This window comes from Cryptomeria japonica, chromosome 11 (genome assembly GCF_030272615.1).
Source record: "Cryptomeria japonica chromosome 11, Sugi_1.0, whole genome shotgun sequence".
NCBI lineage: Eukaryota > Viridiplantae > Streptophyta > Pinopsida > Cupressales > Cupressaceae > Cryptomeria > Cryptomeria japonica.
The window spans coordinates 419,843,066-419,864,022 of NC_081415.1; the positions used below are offsets into that span (position 1 = coordinate 419,843,066).

A 20,957-nucleotide genomic window follows, 5' to 3' on the forward strand; every position below is an offset into this window, starting at 1 on the left:
CAAATTGACTCCAGCAATTCATCAGGATCTGGACCCACTGTATTTCTTGCAACAACAACAGTTTTGATGATGACATCAAAATATCTTAATATTGCTACTCGATGTTCCTCAAGAATAGTTTGCATCTTATCAAGAAAGACTTGACTATTCACAAATTTATTGATTGAAGCCACTATAAATTGTTCAAATTCAAGCTCCTGATGAAGCCTTGACACCAACTCAAAGAGTATCACCTTTTCAAGACGCAACTCTTCATCTTGACTTAATATCTTGTAGGACATTTTCTCAAAACTAGAAATAATATCCTGCTTCAGTTCAGTACTCACTTCTAGAGCAGCTTATATATCTTTAATCGGTCCTTGACAACTAATGATTTATCAACCATAAGTTCTTCAAATTCAATCTAGCTTTCTCTATTCGGTATCACGGTGTTGTTGCATAGGATTTCTAACTTCACTTGATCCATCTCATGCCAGATTTTTAAATCCTTTTCGATAGATTCCAAACTTTGCTTAAAAGCTTCAAAAGTTTGGTTTAGCTTCATTTTTCCGACCCTCACATTGGCCAGCACCTGTAAAGATTTCTTCACCGATTGAGTACTTTGATCTGCCAATTGATCTACCCAAGAATCAATAGCTTTTGCCTTCTACATAGCTCTTTCAATTTGTTTGATGGAATCTTCGGAAGTGGAAGAAGTCAAGGGGTCAATTTTTTCAGAAGATTTAGTGATCTTTTGGATCACTGAAATGAGTTGTGCATTTTCCTCCTTGAGCTTATCCTTCTTTGCTAAAAGCTCATCATGACTCTGAACCAATGACGCTGCAAAGTCTTGAGCATCATGCATCATTCCAACATGTGTTTGCTTTCCTAGCTCCACTCTCGTGAACCTATAGTTAGATAGTTGCATTTCCCCTTGTGGCTTATCAATAAGAGGTTCTGCCACCTCTACATACTTCATCTTGTTACTGTCCACAATCACTCGTGAAACTATTTTGGCTTTCTTGGCATCTTTTGGCTTGGATTTTCTAAGCTGCTGAAAATCAAACACATCAAGAGAAATTTCCTGCTTCTTCCTCTTGGGAGTGATTGAGTTCAACCATGGTGGCAAATCTAATGAGCTTGCCTCAGTAACAGCAACTATAGTTTGAGTAGAAACAAGCTTAGTCTATACATAAGTTGTCATTTTAGGGGAGGCCTCGGTTTGAACAGCAACAAGTGTTTCCTCGGATGACATATCATGACAGGCTTCAGACATGAACTTATCAAAGATTACGGCAAAGGTGTCAATCTCAAGAAGTGACATACTTGATAGAATGGCATATGAAGGATTTGCATCAAAAACATTTTCCAAGTTATCATGTGAGGTATCCATACGCAAATCTACCACTGACGATGAAACAACAATGCAAGTGGATACACTTGGCACAACAAGATCAACACGAATTGTAGACAAAGAATCAACATATGTGTCTATTGGAGACGTGGAGACATCCAAAGACACTTGGAGAAGGGTTGTATGAGGAGAGTCTGTGCTTGAAGTAGTGAGAGATTCTAAAGTATTCTCTTGTTGTTGTTCATCCTCAGGGTCAATGACCTAAATTTGCACTAGAGACTTCTCAATTCCTTTCAACGATACCTCTTTTGGGGGTATAGCCAAATCTATGCCGAATCTAAGCTTGATTCTTGTACCAGAAGAAGAAGCACCCTCTTTGGTCTTGACTCTTACTTCGGAATTACGCCCATCAGGTCTTGTTGAATCATCCTCTACTCCAACCTTAATCGTTATGGTTTTAATACCATTAATCTTCAACCAAGCATTGGTGTTAGCAAGGATAGATTGAAATCTATAAGAGATTGAAGTGCATTCCTTTTGCGACCATTGTACAGATGGAAGAGGAACCTCCACGACTCTTTGTTCTATATACTCTGGATCAAGTATTTTTCCATCGTCTACCATGCCTTTTGGAATCTTAGTCAAATCCAGATCTACAATCTGTTCCAAGGTGAGCCTGCTATAGTCCATCTTTCTAATGTCTTCCTCTGTACAAAGATCAACCTAGATATCCTCAAGGCGATGAACATGAGTGAAAGCCCTCTTGATTTTATCTTTCATCCCTCGATAGTCAAAATATTTCCTAGCCTTGAACTTCTTCAATTTAATTTCCTGAAGCTCTGTCTTCATTGCCTTGGCTCTAGTTGAAGTCGTCAAAGAGTATCTATCAATTTGCAGTGGATTATGTGAAAATATATTGATACCTGATTTGTGCTAAGCTAATTGGTATGCATGAATTACCATCAGTTGTCTCCCTAATTCCATCAAAATGATCCTGTCAGTAGGATATCTTGGAAGCATATACAGATGACCATCAAAACAGCCAACTCTCATGTAAGTGAAAGTTGGAAACTGGAGGAATAGGCATCCGTACTCATTCACTTTCTTCCAAGCTGCCTCAAACACTCTTTTTTTATTGAGTGTCTTATCAAATAGACACATGAAATGGCCAAAGAAAGCATCCTGCACCCTCCTATAATGAACCCTGCTAGGTCTCAAAGTGAGCTGATCATAATATTTCCACACTGGTATCAACGACCTATCACCCTTGGTAGAAAGACTTGGAAACTGTCTTAGTAACGCTGCTATGTATACCAGGTAGGAATTCATGTAGAATGTGAGAGTAGTTGGAACTTGTGCAAGTCACTCACACAAATTATCACTGATCACTTCATACAAGCAGGTCCTGGGTGTCTTAAGCCACTTGGAATTGATGTGCCTTATGCAATCTCCCTTTTTCTAGTTATAGTGATCAAGAGCACTCTTTAGGGTGATGCCCGCATACATTGGAGCAGCAAGAACTTTAAAGATCTTGTCAATGCTTTTTGCATCAAGTCTAATGATAACATTGCCATCATCATCCTTGGCCATCCTGGATCCCTTATCAAAGTGAGTAGCGCATGCAAGGACAAATTTTGGTTCCAGGGCAGCCATTGGGAAAATGAAAACCAAGTGAATATGACTGTTCAGAAGTAGTTGCATATTATGATTTGTTGACTTTTTTGCTCTCTCACAGGATTCAAACATATCAACATGCCCAATTTCTGTATCTTTGATTTCATCAACAGAAGAGCTCACTTGAGAAGGAGAAATTTCATTTTGGTACTTGGCATATTTGTACTTCATCCTCTTGTTTGAAGGAGATGCCAATTCTTATGTCATTGGGCAAGAATCCGTAATGCTGCGATGAAAACCCCAAAGAGTTAAGACATCATCACAAGCTATTGGAGAAGCCATGACTCCTTCAAATGAAAGAGCTTGTAAAACAATGCCCAACACTTGACCTATCATGATGTTTATCATGGAAAAGGGAAGATGAGTGGACAAGCTTGAATGATATATTTGAACAAGACACCGATGGTGAAAAAGGCAAATTTCAGATCTTGGGAGGCGGAAAGAAAGTGGATCACAGCGAACTTGGGATGCGGAAATGATGGGACACAAGTTGGGGAAAAACATTGACACTTACACTTGCAATCAGGTCTTAAAGACCCGAATGTAAGTAAGCATGCTTGTATGATAGGTATTAGCTTGCAATCGGGTCTTGGAACCCCAATTGCAAGTGTGAGATAAAGTAAGACTGCAAGGTAGGAATAAACTTGCAATCGGGGTTTCAAGACCCGATTGCAAGTGAAATATATCAAAACACTCATGCAATGTTGACTTGCAATCAAGGCTCAAAAACCCGATTGCAAGTAAAAGACAATGATGAAACATGAAGGACTTGAAATCGGGTTTGACAGACCCGATTGCAAGTAAAATAACTTGCAATGGAAGGATAATTCTTGCACACTTGCAGTCGGGTTTATAGAACCCGATTGCAAGTAAAGTATAATATTCACAACAAAGGGGGAAGAACAAACATGAAGGGAGACTGTTGAAGATTGGCAGCGTCGGTCATCACTTCCAACCTGAGGAAGACAAATATGTAAGTGGCCTAATCAGCCTAATTGACTAAGAGGGAGTGTTGATGCTATGGTCGGATTCCTTCAGGCCGACATCGACAACATAAAGGTTGTGATAATATTGTGATAATATAATATAATTATATTATATTGTGATAATATAATTATATTATATTTATTGTGTTACATATATTCTGGCTCACCTAGTTTTAAATTCATCAAGAGATTACAGCACTTAAAAAGTCGGATAAAGGATTGGAATAAGAATACATTTAAAAACATCTTTGCGGAGAAAGGTAGAATTGAGGAAAAATTGGAAGAAATTGGCAGAAATGTAATGCAATTTGGCATGACAAATAAGGAGTATGAAATGGAAAAGGGCTTAAAAATGCAATATATGGAAATTCTAAAGAGGGAGGAACTTTATTGGAAGGATAAATCTAGGGAGCTATGGGTTTTGGAGGGGGATCTCAATACAAAATTCTTCCATGCATCGTCAAAAGCAAGAAGGAATAATAACAGAATCTGCTCAATCAAGGATAAGAATGGGATACAAAAAAGAGTGGATACGGACATGGAATGAATTGCCATTGAATACTTTGAAGACATGTTGGGCAGCTCTGAGGAAGGAAACATGGGCACACAAACAATCATAGAAGAAGTCATTGAACCCTTGATTTCCTGCTCTGACAGAGACATGGTCGTGGCTCCTTGTTCTTTGGAGGAAATCAAATTGGCTACTTTCGCACTTCACCCACACAAAGCACCTGGACCGGATGACTGCACAGCGGAACTTTTTCAAAAAGGTTGGGAATTTATGGGAAAAGATATATGGGTTGTGGTGGAAGAATTTTGGAAAAAACACAAGTTTGTTAAAGAAATGAATCATACTATTATCTGCCTCATTCCCAAAAAAGTAGATAGCGACTCCATGTCTAACTATAGGCCAGTATCTTTGTGCAATACTATCTACAAGATAATCTCGAAGGTTATGGCTGAAAGATTGAAGAAAGTGCTCCCTAAGTTAGTCTCAAAAAACCAGAATGGGTTTACTCCGGATAGAGAAATCGCAGACATCATAATATTGGTCTCGGAAGTCATTCATTCACTTCATAAAGGAAGACTAAGAGGTATGATCGTTAAACTTGATGTAGCTAAAGCTTATGATAAAGTAATTTGGAGCTTCTTGTGCCAAGTCCTTATCAAATTTGGATTTCCCGATAAATGGATTGAATGCATAAAATTTTGCATCAGTACTGTTAAATTTTCAATACTAATCAATGGGAATGTAAGCGGGTTCTTTGAAGCCACGAATGGCCTACGACAAGGAGATCCGTTGTCTCCCTCATTGTTTGTGCTTATGGCAAAGGCGTTGGGGAGATTAATCAAAAGGAGGCACCACGAAGGCATTTGGAAAGGAATCAAAGTCCATGATCAGTTTGAGGCAATCACACACTCACAGTTTGCTGATGATACTATCATATTCGGTGAGGCCTCCATACGGGAAGCTACGGGCATTAGGAACACATTGGAGGAATACACTTTGGCTTCGGGACAAGTTATGAACAAAGGGAAATCCCAGCTGTTCTTTTTCAATACCAACAAACAAACGCAGGGCAGAATTGCACAACTCCTAGACATAAGCATTGCGGAGCTTCCAATCAAGTACTTGGGGGTGCAAATCAACAAAGGGTGCAGGCAAACACAAATTTGGGAAGATGTTACCAAGGCTTGTCAAGCCAAATTAGAGAATTTGAAAAATAGATGGCTGACTGAAGCTGGTCGAATTACCATGATCAAGTCAGTTCTATCAGCAATACCTATATATAGCATGTCATGTTTCAAAATGTCGTTTGCGGCTGGCAAAAATCTGAACAACCTACTAAAGAAATTTGTGTGGGCTGGAGCCAAAGACAACAGGAAAATTCCACTAATCAATTGGGACACTCTATGCCTTGTTAAGGAAGAGGGGGGTGCTGGTCTTAGAAAAATGGAAGTGCAGAATTGTGCTCTTGGTGCGGAGCTCGCTTGGAAAATGTGTAAGGAACCTCAGAAATTGTGGTGCAGACTGTTCCAAAAGAAGTATCTGGATACAGACAACACCAATAGAATCCTCACAATGGCTAATTCGGAGAGAGGGTTGGCAACCTGGAATTTTCTATGGGATAGTAGACACATTATCACAGATCATATTTCATGGCAAATTGGTAATGGTTGCACCGCGCTGTTTTGGAGAGACTCATGGGATGGGTATCCTGCATTAGCAGATGCATTTGAAGACAAGGGATGGGTGGACATGGTGGAGAATTGTATAGGACGGCATGTGTGCGATTACATGGAAAGACAAGCTGATCAAAATGGCATAAGAATATGGAGGAAAATCAACATTGGGAGTCCTTCATCATGCAAACAACTCTGGAAAGCAATTAAAGATAGGAAAATACCGGAGACTAGGGAAGAAGATATCATAATTTGGTGTGCAGCAAAATCCGGAAGATACAGCATCAAACTCGGATATGAAGTCCAGAGACAAAGAGGACCCATCAACAGTTGGCCACATAAACTGTGTTGAGTCGTAAAGTGCTACCAAAAGCCGGGGCTTTCCTGTGGATCGCACTACATAACAGAATTCTAACTAGGGACAAACTCAAAAATATAGGTATCTCAAGCCCTAGTCGCTGTGTTATGTGTTGTGCGGAGGAAGAATTAGCAAATCATCTACTTTTTTGGTGTCCGATTGTAGAATTTTGTTCGAATTGGTTTCTTGAAAGTATTAATTGGGTGGTTGTTAAAAACGAAAGACTCTTTGAATTCATTCTCTCATGGCCAGACAATCAGAAGACAAAGTGGTGTGATATATGGTTAATTGGACCTTCCTTAATTGTATGGCATATCTGGAAAGAAAGGAACAGAAGGATTTTCAAGGAGACATCATTGTCTTAGGGCATGTTGGTGGAAAAGATCAAAACTGCGATAGAAGAAGTAATGAATGGGAAGAAAACAATAGGGAGGGCTAACATATACACTAATTGGGATGCCCAAATGGAGAAGAAATGGGTCCTCGAAGAGCCACAAATAAATGCGATCCCAGCAAAGTGCCATGATAGAAATACCATCAAATGGGCAACCCCTCCGAGGAGTTGGACAAAATTGAACTTTGACGGTGCCAGTAAGGGGAATCTGGGGTTATCAGGTATTGGAGCCATGATCCGAGATGAACAGGGCAATATCCTTCATGGGTTGTTTGGTGGCATTGGAGTTGCCACAAACAACGAAGCAGAGATTCGTGCAATAGAGGCAGGATTACATCTCTATGTCAGGCAAGGAATTTCTAGAATCATAATTGAGGGCGACTCACAAATTATAGAAACCGGGATCAGTCGATCAAGTTTTCATAGCTGGCAGCTTAATAAATGGGTCCCTATGATAAAAGAGCACCTAGAGAGAATTGGGAGATATGAGATTGGGCATGTCTACGGAGAGGGGAATCAGGTGGTTGATTACCTTGCAAACCTCGGTGTGGGAGACTGTGATGTTCCTGTTTACTTTTCCCAAACATCTGCAGCGAAGGATATCAAAGGACAATGCTTGAAGGACTGCCGAAGATATCCTCGACAGGGGATCGGGTAGCATGTCTACGATATTTTGGACCCTATCGACTGCCGGGACATTGTGGTGGCACCGTGATAAACACTGGCAAAGTACGAATCTGAGGCTGCGAGCAGGAAATTGTCTCTTTGGTGGCTGGATCACATGGCCCCTGAGCGGCTCATCATGACGCCTAGAAAATGGCATTTTTGCAAAATGAGAGATCCTAACAGGATATGGACAGAGCGCACTTGATTGACAATACAAATCACAACTTTATATGGCAAATTTGTAGGGCAAAGGCAAAAAAGGAAAGTGTGAGTGCCGTTTCGGGAGCTTTGCAGAGAAATTTTTTGGCAATGGCATACTTTGGAAAGGTCAGTTGTGTGAATTGTGAAAACGCATTGAATATGCAGTTGAGAAACCTGTTTTACACTGAAGATTACGTGTATGACTCTGTGCGGGGGCTCGTGGGCATCACTCTAAATTATGATAGACATTGGTGCGATGCTATGGTGTTGGAAGTTGTTCTCCTGCCACTGGTGGATATCATCGATTCAAAGGAGCGTGTGGTTGAGCTGTTAGCAGGGTTCATAAAACCATTTATTGCAGATAGTGTTGCCAACGCCATTCTGAGTTTGGAGGAAGAAGTCAAAGTGAGCATTTTGAAGATATACTTCCAGTTTGATAACTACTTACCCTCGAACTCGGAGGATGATGGCGACGGCGATGAAGATGGCAATGAGGATGGGGAAGATCGTGAGGAGTATGCAAAGGATGAGAATCTGTAGACAGTGACACCATTCGTGAGATGGCCCGCAGGGTAGTATGGAAGGAAGAGCGGGAGAGGCTGAAAACATTCGGGGAGAATGCATGGGAGATATTTAGGTGTGCGGTATTCAACGGAAATATGGAACCCTTTCGAAGGGTAACCGAGTCCGACAATTGGTGGCTTCCGGAGAACTCCACCCGCAACGCAATCAGCATTGGTGAATTTGCTGCTGTGATATATCAAGCCATTAGGGGGCAGGTGTAATTTCAGAGTAGTGTCGGAATAGTATTGGGGTATACTTGGATAAGTGCGGGACGATAACTTTTTTGGATCCTTATGTAATTTTGGGTAGAATGGGGTTGGGTGTGCATAGACAAGTGGTTTCTCTTGTCTAAAAATATATGTAATTGTACATAGTCTCAAGTAATATAGGGAGCTATCCCCACTAATGATAGCACTTATCTTTGAAAAAAAATATATATATATTATATTATATTATTATCATGAGATAATATTATTATTATTAATAATATGATTATTGGAGACCAACTTGAAAGAGTGGTGACCCTTGGTGAAGGGGCACCGCCGATAGGTATAAAGGAAGAATAAATCTTCCTCTCTAAAGGTATTGAAGAAAAGAAATAATATACTCAGAATTTGTATACCTCAACTTAACAGAGACGATGGATAACATGCTTGCAAAGGCGAAACAATAAGGACTTGTAAGAGAAGGCAACCCCTACATACTTGCAATCGGGTTTCCAGAACCCGATTGCAAGTGAAATGATTGCCTACCAAGGGAACAAAGACAAAGAAAACATTGTTGTGCTCCAAAACCCCAAATCAAAAGAAAAAAGCGACGGACTTGGAAAAACGCAAATGGAACAAACAAGAAAAGGAACGAACATGAAGGAAGGGATGACATAAAAGGAAATACAAGCTGAGTTCAACATACCTGGAAAAGATAATCCACAATGTCGAAAATGCTTGCCTAAAACTTGACGTAGCACCAAATGAAGAGGCTAGAATGAGATTTCAACACTCCACTCAAGGGCTCAAATAGGTGTGTGAAGAAGAACACTCCTATCACAAAACAAAACGCCTCAATGAGGATCCCTACAATATTGCAGGATCAAAGAGGACACAAGGGAAAGCAAATTGGGTCCTAAAAAGCCCAATGCAAGTGCAAGGCATGTTACATTTTGCTTTTATAAAATATACTTGTAATTGGATCCTAGAAACCCGATTACAAGTAAAGCAAACTTTAAAACAATGAGTTGACTTGTATTCGGGTTTCTAGAACCTGATTACAAGTAAAGTTCATTTCCTTGCAATGACAGCAAAAAGCTCCCACTTGCAATGACTGACTCAAAACCTGAAATTGCACGAAAAGGAAGGAAAAAGAAAACAAAAGCCAACCAAAACTTGGACAAAGACAACAAAAACACTTACAAACAATTGGACACAAAAAAATACGAGTTTTGAACCTCATAAAATGTGCCTTAGAGAAAAGAACTACGATTTTAAAATAAAAATTTGTAGGGGTTGTCATTTTTTTGAAAATTCAAAAAATACGACAACAAACTGACCAAACCAAATTACAAAAGCACGCAGACCTCTCCTGGGCCTCATAGAGCTAATGGAGAGTGTCGTGCAATTGATATGGAGCCAAGTGACACCCAATTAGGTCCAAACCTATTCGCACCAACATTTAGATCCCTCACAAGCAACCAGAACTCATACACACGTCGCACCAACTTTGGGACTTGGGAGGCCGACACAGATCACTTCTAGTGATGGGGATCAATATTTAAACACATCATGAGCAATAGGAGGGCATCGGTGGTAATTAGGGGAGTAGTTAGGGAATAGTAGATAGGGGAAGGGTGATCTAAAAGACTTTTGTTCTATTGTTATCATTGTAATAAGCCCATGGCAGCCTGTGAGCTTGCATGTAGGGCCAATGGGCCGAATGTAAGGAACGTGTGAAGGCATGTAGGCTGTTTTTCATCAATAAAAGTTTCTGCTTCTTTTTGCATTCCATTGTGTGTTGTGTTTCAGTATACGCTTGGCTGCAAGGTTGGACAATCCATTCTGGACCCTCTAACCTTGACTTCATCAAATCTACATACTACCCTACCTTAGCCACTCTAAATAAATGATGTGAAAATTGGAAAATGCACATTATGATAGTTTCAATGATCCTATCTTGTGCAACAATGCACAAGTGCTTGAGATCCAAATCTGAAGGACGTTGAGTTGATGCTTTCTCAAGAAGGGGAGGAAAGTATGGCTTGAGAAGTTCCTCATACTAGATGCAAACCCAAGTAGTGCTGGAGATCAAGAACAAAAATGTGCTCACCTAGCTATGCATAAAATGATGTATGGGCCATAGCACAAAGGCCTCATCTTCCAATGTGGACCATTGAAGCATTCCTTCTAAAGATGTAACCAAACTCTATCATTTACCTTGAACGAGTGAAACTTGGTGTGTTTCATGGAGCTCTTTGTATTTTAAGTTGTTGGTGAGCACTTTGAATGTGTTGCAAAAATTTCTATGCTTTATCCACTTCCTATTCTTGTGTGCACAACTCCAATAATAGCAGTCTACAATAGGATATGTTGAGGGATGTTGAAGGTTGAAACCCAAGACATGTTTAGAAAAGACCATGCTCCACCAAACTATGCAAAACTCAATTGTAGGCATACTAGATGTAAAGAGGTTGTCATCTTAAGTGCATAAGTATGCACAATTGTAGATGCACAATAGGTACAAAAGTGTGAGATTCACTACCTCCATCTAACCATCTATTTATGGATGAAAAGTTGTGCACAAATCAAATTATGTATCCAATCTCTGCCACAAGGATTGCCAAAATACACTATGGAACCTTGGGTTGTGATCAAACACAATGGATGTAGATAGCCCACAATGAATCTATACATAGTTGAAGAATAGGCACAAACTCTGATGCAATGATACTTTTCTTACAAGTAACCATTATGGCCATCTTTGAAAATCCATCCACCATGACAAATAACGAATAATTCTAGTGCTTTGTCATAGGAAGTCCACTCATGGAATCCATGTTGATAAATTCCCAAAGCCTTTGCAAAGAATTGCAAGAGGTGTGTAAAGGTCAAGCTTCCTAATCATAAGCTTGCAATGAAACAAGGAATGCATGACTTGATATAGTGCTCAATGTCTACAGACATGTGAGGACGATAGATGTCGTAATGCTATTAGGGTTGGTAAAGGAAAGAGTCCAATTGTTTTTGTGTAGTGTGCCTCCCAAATGAGTCATTGACAATGTGCACCATCTAGAACACACAAATGTTTGAGCTTGAAAAGAAGCCTATTACTCAAATGAAATTCACCAACATGTTTAACTTTTGCAAGCATGATGAAGGTCTACAAAAAATTTTGATCTATTGAGTAAAGATTATTCCAATTGGTGAAGTTGCAATCATGCACGATAGACACTGTGATGAGTGCATGATTGCTGCAATACTAAGGCAATCTACTTCATCTATCGCACATTCTCTAGCTTGTTTTGTGTGCAAGAACTAAAGTAGTAGCTTTGAACAATGGCATACAATGCTTTCTCATTGATGAAGTGCCATTGCATCGTATCTTTAAATATCTCCAAATGGTAGGTGATCAAATGCCCATGCTAAGCGAGTATAGCACCAAGTACATAATCAAATGTGTCGGTCTAAATCTCGAAGGGCCACACAATGTTAGGCAAAAGCAAACATTACACAAAATCACCGTTTGAGCTTCTCAAAAGCACATTATTGTGCAGGCATCCAAATGAATATTGCCTCCATGTGCATGATTTGCCTAAGTGACCAAGCAATGTGTGAGAAACCAAGAACTTGTTATAGAAGTTACCAAGTCCAAGGAAGCTACATAGCTCAACGATATTGCATAGGGTCAACCAATCTCAAATCAACTTGATTTTCTTTGGACCTACATGAATGTCTACATGATTGATGACATAGCCCAAATACTGAATTTGCATCGTATTGAAGGTAAACTTGCTAAAGTTGGCTTGCAACTAGTGTTGACACTGAGTGTCTCAGATGCGCAAGATGTGCGTCACATGCTCCTCCCAATTCTTGGTGAAGATAAGACTGTCATCAAAGTAGACAATAATGAAGGATCAAGTGAAGGTTCACAAGATGTCATTCCTTAGGCACATAAATGTTGCTAGCAAGTTGTCAACCCGAAAGGTACAACCGTCCATTCATATAATCCTTCAACTTTGAATATTGTCTTCCAAAAAACTTCAAGATTAATAGGTACTTGGCAATATTTTGATTTGAGGTCAGTCCTCATGAAGAATTATGCACCATAGAGCTAGTCCAAGAGGTTGTTGAGGCACGAAAGAGGATACTGATTCTTCACTATCATCTTGTTTAGCATGCAATTGTTAATGCAAATGCACCATGCATCATCTTTCTTTGGCACAAGGACAATCAAACTACTACATGGGAAGAGCTAGACCTAATCTATGATATAAAGAACTATTAGAAAGAGGGGATCAAGGAATCAAATCAATCCTACATTGCACCACACAGTGTGTTGGAATATCTTTGCACTCTTCAAAGACATCCATATACCATTGCAATACCTTGTCCATCTACTACAACAATGCTTGCACAACTTTGCGAGTTGCCAATGGACACGTGCTCTCCTACGTGCATCTGAATGCAAAACATTTGATGCACGAAATTCTATGTGTGTGAGATGGTCTTGTACCACAAATTGGAAAAGACCAAAGCTATTTTAGCCTTTAGAGAAGACTCCTGAATATAGAAGTGTTGATCACCATTATGGACTATCCATCATTGTGGTTTTACCTGATACACACCATCCTTGTCATAAGAATATGGCCTCCTAAGTAGAATATCAGATTTCCAACAGCACAACATCACAAGTGAAAAGAACCAAATGCTTGATTGCATCTTATGCTTCAATGGAAAGAACCAAGCATTTGATTGAATCCCATGTAATAATTCTTTTGGTTGCCACTATCAATGATGATATGCTTTTGTTGCTTGTTGAACTAGCAGTTCATATAGAAGAGATGCTCGCATTCCTTTGATGTGCAATTGTCATGGCACGTGTGTTGAGACATTACGCCTCCTAATCAATATCCCCAAGCTATGCATGATCTAATATAGTTTGCACAATCAATGATGGTTGCACACAACATTCAGCATCACTAAGGTAAGTTGTTTGGTGGCAATGGCATCATTTATGACCAAGATTCTTCTTGCCCTCTCCTTGCTTGACATGGATGATGTCATGGCTTTAGAGTTCTACATAATTGACTTGAAGTTTTGTTGCTAATTTTACACAAGAATTTTGATTTTATGCCATAGGCTTGGAAGTGGTTTCTTGCATTAACTTGTTCTTGTGCGAAGTAAACTTATGCATGGTGTTTGCTTTGGCTTCAACCTTGGATATATTTTGAAATGCTTCACCCAATGTCTCCAAAGTTTGAATCTCCATCTTTGCACAAATATAAGGTGATAACCCACTTATGTACTTGAGCATAATGTGTTGCTCAGGAGTGTCTTCACGCAAGTGAACAAAGTGGCCATGGAACACATTGGTATACTCTTCAACTAATTACTCTTGACACTAACATTACTACTGAAACTTCATATATTCATCCTCAAAGTTTCTGAGGGGGCAATATTCCTCCAAAGTGTTAACTAGGGATTCCCATGTCTAAACTAGATCATGGTCCCTCTTGCACTACATGTACGCTACCAATGGGACACTACAATAGACATTTAAATGCCACAAAAGAAATCTTCAATCTACATCCATGAAGTAATTATAGAGAAATAATTCCAATTGTCACACCTAGTTGTCCAGCATTCTAGCATTAATCTTTCCTTAGAATGTCAATATGTCCAAAATGTTTTGTACCTTGAAAGGGTTTTGGGATTATGTGGGAATGAGTTGTTTGGTGTGTTGTGGCACTAGTCCAAACTCCAAACTGAGCCACGAGTTCCTAGAATTGTCCTAAGAGTTCCTAACATTGTGCTTATAGAGCATCATTGGTCAGCCATTTTTCACTTGTTGCAATATACATCCAGTATCTCAAAAGATGAACCTAAGTGAACAGCCTTCCTTTTGTTGTTATGCATGTTTCTCAAAGAGATAAAGGATCAATGCAAGATGACACTCTAATCTATAATCAAGAAGAAAAAGCAAGGTTTCTGTGTAGAATTTTGGATTCATCTATTTTAGTCTTCAGCTTTCTTTGCTTTGTCTTTTAAGGGGTTCTAAGGGTTAGATTGAGTCTAATCAGTTGACTCTCTTTAATATAGAGGAGGGCCTTTTCCTTGGATATGCTGCTTGATTATGTAAGAAACTTGGTTTTGTCAAGTTAATGAAATGTATTTGAGTAATTTTGTTTTAAAAGTTAAATTAACGGGAGTGAGACCAACTTCCCTCAATTTACAAATCAAAAAAAAATTATTACAGGCATAATGTAAAAGATAGAATATAGATTTCTGAAAACCTATATGTATATTTAATTACTATATTTGCATAAAATGGATGTAATGAAGATTTGGCATGTACATGACAGTCAAATTTATGTGAAGGGGTTTTTGTTATCTACACATTCCATTACAACCCTGTTGCTGTAATTGTAGTTACACCTCTCATAGGAGAACTCTTCTTGATCACAACAAATGCAATTGTGTTCAGAAGATGCTGAAATGCCCAAACGGAAGGAATGGGATACTTAAAATAAAAAAATTATTAATACAATAAAGTGATTGCTCAGATTACTAACGTGCATTTAGTGGTAATCGTATAAGATATTGCAATTATATCAATAAAGATTTAGAAGATATGATGGAAAACAATAGCAGGTATTGAAAAAACTTGAAATATTAATCACAGCAGCTAAGTTATGGGGGTATCCCGTAGCTTACAAGTCCTGAGGAAGTGTTGAATCATCACTATTGGAATATAAAAACAATGAACCACCACTTTCGATGCTCAAAAACTTCAATGACGCCAAGTCTGTGTACTCATTTGTAACAACAAATATATCAACACAGACACCTGCTTGAACAGCCAGAGCAGCCTGTGATATGCAGATTAGTCTAAATTGGTCCTAACCAAAAATTAGAATCTCTTTTGATAGCAAGCACGAATTTTAAAAATAATTACCAGGTCCTTGTAAAATGGTGTCTGTTCTGGAAGCAATGCTCGATCTGCATCTTCACCCTTGCTGGCATATTGCTCCCCATAACGTCTCGTGTCCAATTGCCCAGCCCCGTAGTCAGGTGGACCAGACAAAAAGGAAAAGACTCTTGCTGCACACATTTTGCAGATTTAAATTTCCAGTTTGCATTTTTCAGTCAATCAAACCAGGTAAAATCTGACCTCAAACTGCAAACATGAATGGTATTGTTGTTGAAATGATACTTAAATTTGTCAAATTTTATTTCACAATTTCAATGGTTGATTGTTGATGTTTTCCAGCAAATATACCTAATGCAAAAGTGTTTCCATACTCTGACCCCAGATAACTGATGAGAGCATCCATTGCCACTCCAAAGCCCCGTCCCCCAAGAAGTACACTATCTAGTCCTTGTCCTGCCGCTGTAGTTCTTTCCCAAGATGTTGATGGTTTTAAGGTTTCTAGTGCTGCTGTAATGCGGTCTTTGTAACTCTCCACCTGAGAAAAATGATAGAAATCATCAGGGAACTTTAAAAATCTACAAATTATGAGCAATGAGTTACATACCCATTTACTCATTCTTTTTTTCCAGCCAGCTTGAAGCATTACATGTATTGAATAATTTGTTTCATCAAAATAAACTCAAGAGGAACCTATCAGTGCCATACAGGAGCTAAAAATGACAGCAAAGGCATGGCATCTTCCAAATCTATAGGTACACGTCCATCCAAGTCAGGAGGAATGAAAATGTTCTTCACAACTGGAACAGGCCCCTGAACATCATATAATCCTATCTTGTGGCTGAAAGTAATGAGCCCAAACAATGACCCTGGCGCTAAGGCTGCAAGCAAGGCATGGGGAACCATAGAAGACGAAATAAAGAATTTATACACAAACAGTTCCAAAAACATCAAAAGATATTAAACTCCAAATCTCTCACAATTTTGCTCTTGCAATTCACTTACCCTCCAAAGCGGCAAGGAGAGCACTCTTAACAAGCTCCAAAAATTCCTCAGAAGCTGGGGAAAATGCATTTGTCAGTTCATGAGAATCAGAGAATATAAATCTATATCTATTATTCCATTAGTTCTGAAATATCATATATTTGAGTTCAACAAAATAAACAAAGAAAATGAGAAGTTCCTATTTGCTCAGACCTAAAATAAAGCAAAAAACACAATGATAAGTTTAAAAATAAATAGAGACATCAAATAGTTCTTGCACACAACAGTAGACAAAACAAAGGATGTCCCAAGTTTCAGAAAGGGTCACAAATACACTAGATTTCGAGAGATATGTGGAATTTTATCAGTTTCAATTAAAACATCTCACCTAAAATCAGTAGTTTTTAAAGTGTTTCAAAGTAAACCATACTTGGCAGAGATTATTCACTTGCACCCAAACACTAATGCAAGACATATTTGGACAAAAGTAACTCTTCCAACTCCAGCCTACATTCGCTGTTTAAAGTCCTACAAGTAACACGGCAGTTCAAAAAGAAAGTGTAGCTTTAAACCTAATTTAGGTTTTTCCTTTGTGCAGATATTAAGATTAAATTTAGGTTTTCTTTATCACTTCTACAATATTCAAATATTAAAAAAAAAAATTTAAATATTTTCATGTGAATAAACAAACAAGAAACATCTTGTTGAGATCATATCCAAAACCCAAAGCTTCGCGTCTTAAATTCAACTGTTCTTTTCGCAAATAACCATGAAGGCAGCCTCACAACAATAGCCATGGCTCATAACCTTTGGGCGCTATATGGCCTGCAACCTCAACTCACACTCACCTCCTGAAGCAAGAGCAATCTGGATATCCAGAACACTAGAAAAGAAGATAAAAGTATTATTGTGAATATTCAAATAGCCATGAAGGCAGCCTCATAACAATAGCCATGGCTCATAACCTTTGGGCGCTATATGGCCTGCAACCTTAACTCACACTCACCTCCTGAAGCAAGAGCAATCTGGATATCCAGAACACTAGAAAAGAAGATAAAAGTATTAATGTGAATATTCAAAAACTCAGATCTCCAGACAATTAATACCAAAATATCTTTATACTACAAAGGATTAATTTGGATGTCGAAATAGCTATCATAAGTCTTTGTCCTCAGTATAAAATGTGGCTTTAGATAACCAAAATTAATCTCTGCCTAGAAAACGTTATTCTATAAGAGAAACGCAGATCTTCATAAGAAGTGTTGGTCTTAATAACTACAATTGTTCAATGCTGGAATTGACTTGATACAGAAAAATGGTAAGATGTTCATTTGTCACCATCCATGACCATTACTGATGAGAACATATGGCTATAGCCTTCTTGGATGCAGAAACTTCACATATCTATCATTTTACTGTTAAACTTTTGACATATATGGTTTACTGTTACATAAGTGGTCCTCCGGTTTCATATATAGCCATCATCTTACCACCTATCCTTTAAAAATTGAAAAATGTGACTATGGATTTCTAAAGCTATGTGTTTATAGTCAACTTTTATCATAGCAGCAGGCAAGGGTGCTGAAAAATCTTGTATTGCCCTAACCATTCTCTTTCAAAATAATGAGGTACGCAATGCATGTCGCTTAACTAATTTGCCTTTTTGATGGTTAGGGCATCAACACAGCCCAATATTTATCTATGTTGTGTGAGTCTCAGGGATAGGGGTACATAAGGACAAGTCTAGGGGACCAAGGGCCTAGATTTTGCTATGGTGGTGCAAATAAAAATAGAACTTAAGACATAGTTATAAAGAAATGTATAAGGAATAATAACAAATGAAACTTTGAAAGACTCAAACATATTGTATTCAACGATGAAAATACCAAATATCATTCTATTTATATTATATCCAAAATGATGATTACGTTCAAAATTCAAAAACAAAAAAAAGGCCAATGGCCCGATATCTCTAATCACCATTTATCCCCGAAGTTCACTCCAAAACCCTCATCACTTAAACTATTCGACTCCTCAAGTCAAGTGTAATATCCCCACAATTTTTTTTAAAATTTTGCAATTTACAACACAACAAGGACCCGTTAGGGTTAGCAATGAATGAAAATGTAATAGTTCTGAAAACTGCAACCCTTCCACTTTCTGATCACCAAGTGCCCAATCCGGGAAGGTGAGAGCATAAAGTGTCGAGGGGATCGTTAGTTGCAAAATAAAATACTGAAAATTATTACAATGCTTGGGCGGCAAGCCAGCCCCTTCCGCTTATATAGCGGAATATTGGAAACACTAAAATCACTTGACGGTAAACCAGCCAAGGACAAGCCAAGAAACTGAAATGGCAATCACTCAACCGCTTGTGCAGCGGGAGGACGGGAATGAGATTAACAATCACTCTACCACTTGTGCAGCAAGAGGATAGGAATGAAATTGACAATCACTCTACCGCTTGTGCAGCGGGAGGACAGGAATGAAATTAACAATCACTCTATCGCTTTTGCAGCAGGAGGACAATATTACAAAATCCAAATGTAGGCGGCAAGCCAGCCTCTTCCACTTTTCAACGGGATTTGCTTTACAATCCAGAAATGGCTGATAGTACTACTATCCAACCTTGCAATTATGAGATATGAATCTTAGAGTAGAGTGATGATATTGTCCACTACAAATGAATACTTCCAAGCTTAACACACTTAACAAACTCAACCACACCCATAGCAAAAAACCATACTACTGACTCCTATTCTAAAAAAGTCATTTGCAGTATGCATAACACGCAGAAAACAGCCACTACCTAAATCACTGAAATGCTCATAACTCGCCCAAAACACCACCGAATGTCACAAGGACAAAAGCAAATGAAAGATATGATAGAGGCGATAGGACTAGAACCCCAAACCTGCAACATAGACGCCAAAAACTTTCAACACACAACCTAAGGCAGCCATGAAGTGGTACGGCCCAGCAAGAAAGCACGATTTGCATTATTAAATTCAATGGTGCAAATTAAGATCTGCAAATTGGTAGACTCCATCGCCTAAGGGGTAGAAAGAATCAGAGCCAATACCCAAAATTATTTGACGAACACACCAAGACCCATGAACAGGTTTCTACTTCAGCAAACACACAAACCAGCAACAAGAACATTCAGAAAACACTCCAAACATTTGAAATTGATACATAAATCTGCAACATTGTTGTTCAATCCACTCCTTTGAATGAAGAGAGGTCACAAGCTAGACTAGTTGTTATATTGCAAGCAAGAAATCAAGTGGTAGCTAAGAGGTATGTATTCCCTGAAGCTTCATTCCAAATTTTGGCAGCACTTCGTTATAATTTTCTTCATGGATGACAAATGAGAAGCCCAGCACTCATATTTATAGACTCGAGGCTCAAATTCAAATTCACATGGCGCCCAAATCCTCTTTTCTTCATTTGAATGTAATTTCATGGCACTCCAAGGCTTGGCGTCCCCTCCTTAAGTCCTCTAGTCGAACTTTTCCTTGGTCAACATGTTACAACATACAAACATTATAAACATGAAGTACTTTTTCAACCTTGGCGCCACCTAACTTAGGAGAAATAATGAGACTTTTGAATGAAAAATATGCTTTACCCCTTCCTAAGTCGTCCACCATAAAATTTAAATATTAAAACCTTAGGATGCAATATTAATATATAATAAGTCACCTTCAATACAAAACTAATTAATGCCAAATTGAGCCAGAAGTGGAAGTGCTGAAAGCCATCAAGACTGAATTGGGTTGGAGCTCTGCAATGAACTACTAAAAATAGTACTACCTGAAATAGCACTTACTAAAAATAGTAAGTCCTGAAAACAACTCAAAAAATTTTGCTCTTCGAACCTTGAGGATGAGCTCAGGAAACCCAGAAAAACCTAGAAACACTGACGATTGCTTCCAACATACTAAAAATTGTAAGTTCTGAAAACTTCTCTAAACTGAATGCATGTCACACCCTGCGAAGCACTCGGAAAACCCAGAAGGAATCCACAATCTAAATTGTAGAATTCCAACTCGTCCATCATCAACAACTCCTGTAAACCTCCACAAAAGTTGGAAACCCTAATTTCAGCTTCCAGTTAGCCTACGAGTCTCTGAAATAGGCTAATGGCCAATTGAACTTCTCATCATTGAGAAGGGGACATTACATCAAGCTTACCTATGTTGCATCATAATCAATCTTTATTGGCTTCTCTAGTTCCACATCCCATCGGACCGCAATACTCTTCTTGTATGTAAGCATGTTGCAATCAATGAGATGCAAGGTGTTATGTATAGCTAAAAACTTGGCTACCCTTCCAACCTCGTAGTGGTAAATCAATTCATCTTAACAAAGTGGATGAAACTATAAATAGACCAATTCCTCTCAATAGCATAACTAGAAACCTAGGACAACAAACAAATGGCTGGTGTGATTGTCAAAGAATTAGGCCCACAC

At 38.7% G+C, this 20,957-nt stretch overlaps 1 protein-coding gene across 2 annotated transcripts in view; it reads right to left on the reverse strand.

Moving 5' to 3' along the window:
- Positions 1 to 20,957, reverse strand: part of LOC131073621 (protein transport protein SEC23 D) — a 95,517-nt gene that overhangs the window by 42,490 nt on the left and 32,070 nt on the right. For both annotated transcript variants that reach the window (XM_058010099.2, XM_058010100.2), the window contains exons 3-7: positions 16,503 to 16,556; positions 16,206 to 16,378; positions 15,849 to 16,035; positions 15,525 to 15,670; positions 15,284 to 15,438 (exon numbers count right to left, since the gene is read on the reverse strand). In XM_058010099.2, the coding sequence (XP_057866082.1) occupies positions 15,284 to 15,438; positions 15,525 to 15,670; positions 15,849 to 16,035; positions 16,206 to 16,378; positions 16,503 to 16,556 (715 nt within the window). The remainder of the gene's footprint in view (positions 1 to 15,283; positions 15,439 to 15,524; positions 15,671 to 15,848; positions 16,036 to 16,205; positions 16,379 to 16,502; positions 16,557 to 20,957) is intronic.